Source organism: Barbus barbus (genome assembly GCF_936440315.1).
Source record: "Barbus barbus genome assembly, chromosome: 16".
NCBI classification, from domain to species: Eukaryota; Metazoa; Chordata; class Actinopteri; order Cypriniformes; family Cyprinidae; genus Barbus; species Barbus barbus.
In genome coordinates, this window is record NC_136744.1 from 28,946,448 (window position 1) to 28,957,498 (window position 11,051).

The 11,051-nt window shown below is 35.6% G+C and overlaps 1 protein-coding gene across 1 annotated transcript in view; it reads left to right on the plus strand.

The window, feature by feature from the left end:
• LOC306882434 (forkhead box protein N2-like) overlaps positions 1-8,191 on the plus strand; it is a 44,784-nt gene extending 36,593 nt beyond the window's left edge. The window contains exon 6 of the mRNA XM_079437046.1: positions 6,968-8,191. Coding sequence (XP_079293172.1) covers positions 6,968-7,413 — 446 coding nt within the window. The 3' untranslated portion in view covers positions 7,414-8,191. The remainder of the gene's footprint in view (positions 1-6,967) is intronic.
• Positions 8,192-11,051: the final 2,860 nt, after the last annotated feature.

Sequence of the window (11,051 nt, forward strand, 5' to 3'; positions counted from 1 at the left end):
TATCGAACGTTCTATCATTTGTATCTATTGAATGTTCTATCGCTATATCTAATGAACATTCTGTCGCCTTTATTGAAAGTTCTATCACTGTATCAAGCGTTCTATCGCTGTATCAAACGTTCTATCACTGTATTTATCGAACGTTCCATCACTGGATCTTTCGAGCATTCTATCGCTGTATCTTTCAAACGTTCTATCGATATATCTATCGGACGTTCTATCGCTGTATCTGTCGGATGTTCTATCGTTGTATCTATCAAACATTCTATCGTTGTATCTATCAAACATTCTATCGCTGTATCTATTGAACATTCTATCGTTGTATCTATCAAACATTCTATCGCTGTATCTATCGGACGTTCTATCGCTGTATCTATTGAACATTCTATCGCTGTATCTATTGAACATTCTATCGCTGTATCTATTGAACATTCTATCGCTGTATCTATCAGAGGTTCTATCGTTGTATCTATCAAACATTCTGTCGCTGTATCTATTGAACATTATTATATCATTGTATCTGTCGAACATTGTATCTGTCAAACATTCTAACGTTGTATCTACCAGAAGTTGTATAGTCTAATGTATGTATCAAACATTCTAACGCCATATCTATCGAACGTTCTATCGCTGTATCTTTCAAAATTTCTATTGCTGTATCTATCGAACACTCTGTCGCTGTATCTATTGAACGTTCTATCGTTGCATCTGTCGGACCTTCTATCGTTGTATCTATCAAATATTCTTTCGCTGTATCTATTGAATGTTCTATCGCTGTATCTATTAGACCTTTTATCGTTGTATCTATCATACATTCTATTGCTGTATCTATCGGACGTTCTATCGTTGTATCTTTTAAATATTCTATCGTTGTATCTATTGAATTTTCTATCGTTATATCTATCAAACATTCTATTGTTGTATCTATCAAACATTCTGTCGCTGTATCTACTGAACGTTCTATCGCTGTATCTATTAGACCTTTTATCGTTGTATCTATCATACATTCTATTGCTGTATCTATCGGACGTTCTATCGTTGTATCTATCAAACATTCTGTCGTTGTATCTATCAAACATTCTATCGTTGTATCTATCAAATATTCTTTCGCTGTATCTATTGAATGTTCTATCGCTGTATCTATTAGACCTTTTATCGTTGTATCTATCATACATTCTATTGCTGTATCTATCGGACGTTCTATCGTTGTATCTTTTAAATATTCTATCGTTGTATCTATTGAATTTTCTATCGTTATCTATCAAACATTCTATTGTTGTATCTATCAAACATTCTGTCGCTGTATCTACTGAACGTTCTATCGCTGTATCTATTAGACCTTTTATCGTTGTATCTATCATACATTCTATTGCTGTATCTATCGGACGTTCTATCGTTGTATCTATCAAACATTCTGTCGCTGTATCTATTGAACATTCTATTGATGTCTATCAGACGTCCTATCGCTGTATCTATCGGACTTTCTATCGTTGTATCTTTTAAATATTCTATCGTTGTATCTATTGAATTTTCTATCGTTATATCTAGCAAACATTCTATCGTCGTATCTATCAAACATTCTATTGTTGTATCTATCAAACATTCTGTCGCTGTATCTACTGAACGTTCTATTGTTGTGTCTATCGGACGTTCTATCGTTGTATCTATCAAACATTCTATCGCTGTATCTATTGAATGTTCTATCGCTGTATCTATCGGACGTTCTATCGTTGTATCTATCAAACATTCTATCGTTGTATCTATCAACCATTCTATCGTTGTATCTATCAAACATTCTATCGTTGTATCTATCGAATGTTCTATCGTTGTATCTATCAAACATTCTATTGTTGTATCAAACATTCTGTCGCTGAATCTACTGAACGTTCTGTTGTGTCTATCGGATGTTCTATTGTTGTATCTATCAAACATTATGTCTCTGTATCTATTGAACATTATATTGTTGTCTATCAGACGTCTTATAGCTGTATCTATCGGACGTTCTATCGTTGTATCTTTTAAATATTCTATCGTTGTATCTATTGAATTTTCTATCGTTGTATCTATCAAACATTCTATCGTTGTATCTATCAAACATTCTATTGTTGTATCTATCAAACATTCTATTGTTGTATCTATCAAACATTCTGTCACTGTATCTACTGAACATTCTATTGTTGTGGCTATCGGACATTCTATCATTGTATCTATCAAACATTCTATCGCTGTATCTAATCAGGGGGCAGTTGTGGCCTAATGGATAGAGAGTTGGACTTGTAACCTGAAGGTCGTGGGTTCGAGTCTCAGGTCCGGCAGGGATTGTAGGTGGGGGAGGGAATAACCAACACTCTCTCCTCCCTCAATACCACGACTGAGGTGAGACTCTTGAGCAAGGCACCGAACCCCCAACTGCTCCCCGGGCGCCGCAGCAATGGCTGCCCACTGCTCCAGGTGTGTGTTCACTACTGTGTGTACACTTGGATGGGTTAAATGCAAAGCACAAATGCTGAGTATGGGTCACCATACTTGGCCACACACCACTTCCCCCTTTTCCCTATTGAATGTTCTATCGCTGTATCTATCGGACGTTCTATCGTTTTATCTATCAAACATTCTATCATTGTGGCTATCAAACATTCTGTCGCTGTATCTATTGAACGTTCTATTGTTGTCTATCGGACCTTCTATCGCTGTATCAATCGGACGTTCTATTGCTGTATCAATCGGACGTTCTATCGCTGTATCAATCGGACCTTCTATCTTTGTATCTATCAAAATTTCTATCGCTATATCTATTGCATGTTCTATTGTTGTGTCTATCTAACGTTCTGTCAATGTATCTAATAAACTTTCTATTGCCGTCTCTATCGAATGTTCTGTCGCTGTATCTATTGAATGTTCTATCGCTATATCTAATGAATGTACTGTCGCCTTATCAAAAGTTTTATCGCTGTATATATCTATTGTTATATAGTTGTATCTAATGTATCTATCAAATATTCTAACACCCTATCTATCGAATGTTCTATCGCTGTCTTTATTGAACATTTTATTGTTGTATCTATCGAACTATCCTTGTATCTATCAAACATTCTATCATTGTATCTATTGAGCATTCTATCCTTGTATCTGTCAAACATTCTATCTACCTAACATTCTAACTTTCTAACATTCCATTTATCTATCTATCGTTCTGTTGTTCTCAAATGCGCTCATGTGCCTCTATAATGTTGATGCTGGCAAGTCTGAAATCTGTGTCTGTGAGACTGATGTTACACCGAGTGTCGCCTCGTCAGCGGCTGAGTCTGTTTAGTTCAGGTTCATGCAGAAAGGCACATATGCATCATCATTTATGGAGATGGTTTTGCAAATATGTCTGCGTAGCAACTTTTAAAGCTCTTGCTGTTAATTAGTGCAGCATTGCACTTCCTTCACACGTCTTTATCCTCGTTAAGCATGTCACTGTAGTGTTCTCTACCTTTTAATGAGCCTTAATCACCCGTAGCAGAATAAACCATTATAAGAGTGCTTCATTAAGACGGGCAGATAAAAGTACTTGATGTGTTTCATAACGGCAGTTTACAGATTGACACTTCAGAGATGGAAAATTTACATGAAAAGATTTTATAACTGGCAAAACCTCATGAAACCTGTCAAGACAATGTCCCAAAATCCATTAGAGCCATAAGTCCTATTTAGACAGAACTAGTTTTCTAAACTACGTTTGAGTTTTGATTCTTATCACCTGATGTCTGCGATTTTTCATGTACCAATTCAGACGGGACTAACATCTCCGTGTTTATTACAGAGGTGGGAGGGTTTGGGCATCAGGGCATTGCAGAGATCACGCGCTCATGCGTGCATTGCGTATTGTCATTCAGATTGATAGTATAACCACAGTTTTACTACAAATACCATGGTGAAGCTATATGGCTAGTATAGCAAAACCATGGTTAATGCATGGTTACTTTAGTTTAACTTATTTTTTTGTGGTAAAACCATGTTTCGTTTTAATAAATGTAGCCTACATATGTAATTAAAACATTATGTAATTAAATGCAGAAATGAATGTGAGTAACGTTAATCTTACCTGACGCTGACATTACAGTAGCCAGTCTTGATTTTATTTTTTATTTTGTTGCCGGGAGGCAAACATATAAAAAATGTGCACGGTAAGAGCGTCTACGGTAATTCACGTTGGCTAAAACACACAAGGAAACAATCACAGACATTCGCATTCGGATGGGATTAGTTTTCTCCAAGGATCACTGAGTTTGCTGAAAAACTGTTGGTAATTTGCTCTGGAATTATTACAGAAGTTGTGAGGAAAAACACAGACGTATCAGATTCGGACGGGATTAAAATCATTAAGTACGTCTGTAAAACTAGTCCCTTCCGAAGAGGGCTACAGAATAGAAAGACACTACAAAACATTGTTTTTTTTCATGCACTGGGCAATTGTGAAATTTTGGCCTATTTGGCTTTTCATAATTTGTTGTTTCAGACAAGTGGAAAGAAAATACATATTTTAAGTCACTTTCAGAAATCTCCACTTCAGCAGCACTTGCATACACCAAACTTTAGTTTTATTTCTATCTATATTTTGAAGATTTTTACAGAGGGATTTCTTCATATAACATTTGCCTGATTTTATACATTTTATTCCTAAAAGCATGGTGAAAATGAATTTTGTCTGGCTTTTATGGGATGATTAAACAGAGATATCCCAAAAAAAGTCTACACACTGGTAAATAGAGTAAAAAAAAATTTAGAAATCACCTTACCTAATTATGAACTTTTAAATATTTTGTTTAACTTTTTTAACTTATAAAATATTATACTGTTAATATTACTATATTATAAATATTACTGTTATAATACTATTTCTAATATTTAACTCACACACACACACACAGTGCATGTTTATGTGGTTTATGAGGACACAAATGTGTATAATGACATGGGTATGACAGAGGTATTACAATATGAAGGTGGTTTATGAGGACACTGCCTATGTCCCCGTAATTCAAAAGGCTTAAAAAACATACTAAATGGTGTTTTTTTTGAAAATCTAAAAATGCACAAAGTCTCCTGTGAGGGCTAAGTTTAGGTGTAGGGTTGGTGTAGGGCAATAGCACACACAGTTTGTTCAGTATAAAAACCATTACGCCTATGGAGAGTCCCCAGAAACCACAAAAACCAACGTGTGTGTGTGTGAGATATTAGCTATGCAATATTTATGTATGTTGGTTGTTTGATTAATTACAGAAATTTAATACAAAAATGCAAATTGTTTCCCAAATGCTAAATATATTTGAAGTACAAGATTTCTGAAATGTTATTTTTAAATATGCAAATAATACATAATCTAATAAATATGCACTAATTTCCATACATTTCCAGTACAGAAAAATGAACATTGGTTCAAAAAAAATCTTGTTTAATTTTGTTGACATTAGAGTTGACGGTTTTAAAGGGGGATTTTTCTTTTTATCACTCCATAACTGTAAACAACCAGCAAAAAATTAATTTTCACCATGTTTTTATGAATTAAATGGTGTAAAAAATCAGACAAATTATATATATGCTCTGTAAAAATCTATAAAGTTTGGTGTATGTAAGTGCTGTTGAAGTGCATGGGGAAAAAGACTTATTATGACAAAACAGTGCATAATGCTTATAAAGCAAATACAATTAAGTTGCTTAAACTATTACAGTATAAACAAAACAGCATCATGTATGCATGGTTTGATACAAAGGGATAAAAGCCAATCACACAGAGGACCTTTTTCCATTTAAAAACATGAGATTCATTGGGATGTGAATAAAACCTGTCATAAAGTTACATTAATTTTACATGGCTTTCTAAACATGCTGCTCTCTTGTGCGAGACACGAGTGCAACACGTTCCTTGCATTCAAATGTGGATTTTTATTTTAAATTCAATTAATATTCGAAATTCAAATTTTTATTTGACAGCCCTACTATAATCTTGCCTTAATTTTCACAAATTATTATTATTAGGGATGGGCAATATCTTATCGTTTGTTATATAGTCTTCCCACAATAATAATGATAAAGCCTAGTTGTTGACTTCTGTGTGCGACCGTGCGGAGCGTCATGGCGGAAGGCAGACATGAAATTGAGGAGGAGTTTATCGCTAAATGAGGAGCTCCTTCTACAATCTGGAACTGGTTTGGTTAGGGCTGTACAGTGCGACAAAATCGGTCTCAGCCTTGAAGAAATGTAGTACAGTAGCACGTGTGTGATACAGGTTTGCATATGTGTGCGCCTGCTTTTAAACCTGTTGTCCAACAAAGATATCATTTACTGACATGCTTTTCTCCAGATTAACATAACATCAGACGAGTGTTTGAAATAAATTTGTGATCAGACATGGTTTCATATCACCGAATGAGGCAGAAATCATCATATTTTATAGTATTATATACAGTGATAAAGGCTGTGTTGATTAGCATTGCATTATAAATATACTCCATCCTTATAAAATACTTGAACACAAAACATATATTGTCGCAATCGTATTGTCTTCAAGTTTCCTCAATTAATATTTCTCTATCTGCATTTTATTCAGCTAAAGCAAAATCTGGATACCTCTTTGTCCATATTAGGGATTTCCTGGAGCGTCTTCAGTGCTATTACTTCTGCAATGCATGTGTGGAGTTTTGTGCCCTCCGGCTTCCAGTATGAATTAAATAGTCAGCATATTATGTGTGTAATGCTCACAACACCCTATTTTGGGTAAAAATAGTCAAGATAATACTTTTCTCTAAAGAAATAGGATTTTAAAAAATATATATTTTTTGTCTCTTAGTGGATGCATAAGATTTCCTGAATTATTGTCATTGATATCATTATCGCAATAAATACTGGAAATGATCGTGATATATTTTTAAGCCCATACCGCTGATCCCTAATTATGATTATGTTGTGGTTTGGTCCTCAGGTGACCTGGACAGCCCCATAGACCTCTCGCGCCCGGATTCGGTCCTGGTGAGCAGCGACCCGAAGCAGGACCATAACTACAGCAGCTCGTCTTTCCAGCGCTGCTCGTCTAGCTCTTCTTCGTCCTCCTCGTCCTCGCTGTCCTCCCTGGACGAGGCCGGCTGTGACTCGGGCCAGGGCCACCGCGCCGGCAGCGAGGGCTTCCACAGCGACGAGGATTCGGAGGAGGAGAGGAACCCGCGTCTAGCCTCGCTCCCCGTCCGTCGCACGCTCACCGTCAAGTGCCCTCTTCCGGTTAAACGAGCCCGTCACGAGTCCAAACCAGAACTGGACGAGGAGTTGAAGGAGGCGGCCGGGTCTCTGTTGCACCTCGCTGGGATCCGGTCCGGCTTGGATCTCTCCAAGCGAACGGCCAAGAGTAAAAAGCCAGAAAAGCACCGGAAATGAATGGCTTAGTGACATTTTAACCCCTGGACTGTGTATCAGTGACTGTGCCTCCTCATTTTTCACATCATTGAATCCTTCTTTCTTGTTCTTTTGCATTTTTATACGAGAGAGTTCCCTCCCTGACTCAAACTACGGCAATAGCAACCCTCACGCGGAGGTGAACGAAGCCATACTGAGACTTTCGGAGAAACGCAGGCTGTTGTGCTTCAGGATGAAGGATTTCTCTCGGATAAGTAGAAGTTGGTGTTTTTTCTCTCAAACATTTGCATGCTTCCTCTTTAAGTGAGTGTCCTACTCTTCCAAGTGAGTCTGTGCTATTTATACTGAGAAACGAGTGCATGTCTTTGTTGTTCGATGCACTAACATCTCGTCCATTTTATAGACGCCAATTACGTCAAGATTACTTTTTTTTTTTTTTTCAGAACAAAGAATGCAATAATTCTCATCAGGCAGGTGGCGTTACATTCGTTCTCCTCATCAGAGGTGCTGGATATTTGTTGGGTTGTCATCAGGTCTGAGCCGATGTGTGCAGAAAGGATCTACGGATAACGGATTACTTTCTCATTTCTTTAGGGATCCGTCAGTGGTGTTTGGGGATGTTTATGGGGTAAATCTCATGTAAACAGGTCACACTTCAATCCAGAAAATTAATTATATTTTGCATTAATATTAACATAATTTTGCTTTGGGACATTTTCTTCAGAATTCCCATTTTTCTCAATAATTACAATTACTGTAATAAAATATTTTTTAGTTGCAGTTGCAGTGATGCTTTATTAAAAATGTTATAAAAGAAAAATAACAGATTTGGTGGAATGTACAAAAATTGCAAAAACTTTTTTCCTTTTTTTTTTTTTACATTTAGAAATCTGTGAAAATTAGTATAAAAACTAATACAATAATTTCTACCTTAATGTTATTTTTTCCTTATAAATGCTTAGTTGTCATGAAAATGTTACAATGCTATTTTTTTTTATTAAAAATTAATATAACAGTACTAAAATAGACTATTATTTTAATGAAGTGTATTATTCATAAGAATATTATTTATTTATTTTAATATTATTTTTTTTACTGAAATATGACCTGAACGTGATTTCATGAGATTTACACTGAGCCTTTTTAAACTAATTTAAAAAGTAAAAAAAGAACTGCACGACTGGATGATTGATTGCATGACCGGAATCAAAGCCTAATCTTATATATCAACACAGGATCAAGATCCATAACCATCAGCGGAAGGATTCATAAACACAAACCGGCCCAAACAGACTCTGGAACCAGTCTGAATGAACAGCAGAGGACTGGAACACATTTTCCCATCATCCTGGTTTCTTTCTCTCTCTTTGGTGTCTGGGATCTGTTCGGATGCTTCATCAGTTTTTGTGTGCTAGATGAAACCGCTTGCTGTTTGATTCCCTCTGTTCAGAGCCTATGCAAAAAAATGGGAGCCGTGTAGCTCTATATTTCCTCTTGGTATATATATGTGTGTGTGTGTGTCATTATGTATGCATGTGTTTCTGTGTCCATTCGTTGAGCGTGTTAAAGCAGTCAGCAGACTTTAGATCAACACTGGAGTTAAACCATTTAAAGCTTGAGGAACTGGAGACTGTGGGTAGATGTAGAGATGCATGTTCATATGAGGGTGAATCGCATGAAACCACTAAAGAAAAGCTCATTTCACCTCAAAACGAAAAAGAAAAATAACAAATTATATTTTGCATAAACAAAATGAAGATTGTGATTTTATGTTTTCGTGACAATTTAAGCACATTTTTCCCCTTCAAATGGCACTTAAAATCCCTTAGTTTTAACTAGCATCTCTAATTTACAATGATTTAAAAAAAAAAAAAAAAAAAAAAAGTTGATATACAAGAAAATTTAAAGCTCAAACATCAAAATGTTGTTATAATAATGGGATGTAATTATTATTTTGGGGTGAAATATGAGCCACTAAAGTTTTAATGAGAAACTACTGAATTACTGCCACACCTGATAGCACAGGTACATGAAACCAGATGTTTTAAATATGATTATTATTCATGCTGTATGTTAGCAGAGGACGTATAATGTGCTGTGGAGCAGAATGAAGTTTGGTCAGCAGTTTTTCCTCATTTGCCCCTCCGTCTGTAATGTGAATCAAGAGCCAGTTGCTCTCTAACAACAGACCCAAAGCAGAGGCACATGCAGGACCTGTGCCAAAACACCACAATCATCTACACCAGTTCATTACCACGCTGCATTTCAACAAGAACAATAAACGGCTTGCTCCATTCTTCATTTCATCTGGACCCCACAACATCAGTGTCTACAAAACCTGTGTTTGCTCCTCTGGTGCCAAAATATCCCAGAAATATTTCATCACTGCCAAGACTGCTTTACTACATTTTTGTGCATCAGGTTAAGAAGTATTGACTATAACTAATAAAACTGCCAAGACCCAGTAAGGGTGAATCTTACCAAACCTGTCAAGAAAAGATTTAATTTCACCTCAAATACAAATGAAGAAAGAAATAAGCAATTATATTTGACTTAAAATTAAGATTTTTTTTTCTTTTCTTTTTTTTTGTATTGTACATTTTCTATAAATGTATGCATATAAATAATAAGCCTTGATATATGTATAGACCGATAGGTTTTAGTTTTTTTCTAATTTAAGTAATATTGATTGAAAGATGATTGTGGCATGTATTCGTGAGATTCACCCATGAAGCCTGATGAACTCTGGGAAAATATTGACTCCAAATGTAACGTCTTAAAATGTCATTTTTAACAAGAGTGTATGTGAAATTGCAATTCCTGAAATTGTGTTTTTGTAAACTGCCATTGTTTATCTGCACTGCCACGTGACCATCCGCTCGCCGTCCCATGATGCACTGCTGATTCATTCAATGATAGCTATTCCTGTGAAACTGAACTCCGAGGTGGAGATGTATCTGTGAAGAGCAGAAACGCCTGCAGATGTTTGTGAATGGATCGTTCCTCGTCTCATGTGGTCTTCTGCAGACTGTGGAGTGTGTGAATGATGTAAATAATGTTCTCATGACTCTCTGCCACCTCAGTATGAGATTGTTCCTGTCTGCCGTCTACTAGACAGACAAACCCCTCCTTTTTTGTACGCTAACCTGTTAATAAAATGTTTATAAAATTTATTTTCGCCAAAGATATGCAATTGCATTATATATGGTATTACTGAATAAAAGATGTTGTTTTACTTAAGATTGTTTTGTCCAGATGTGTGTACCTAAAACATTTTAACACTTCGTCATCACTTTAGTAGTGAGAGGTCACCTAATGGTTTTGTGTGTGTGTGTGTGTGTGTGTGTGTTTTTTTTATATATATATATATATATATATATATAGTGTATATATATACAGAGAGAGAGATGTAAAACGAAGGAAAAATTCAATATTTTTATAGTATTTAATAAAATAAATTTTAGATTTAAATAAATATCCTATATACAGTCAAATCAAAAAATATTCTGACACCAGATTTAAATTTTTGATATATTTTATTAGTGGGTGCAGCACACTATAGTTATTTTATGTAAGTGAGGATGGCAAAATAAAGTAAACATAATATTAGAAATATTATAACCAACAATTCTTCATACAGTGGACTACCAGTAAAACTG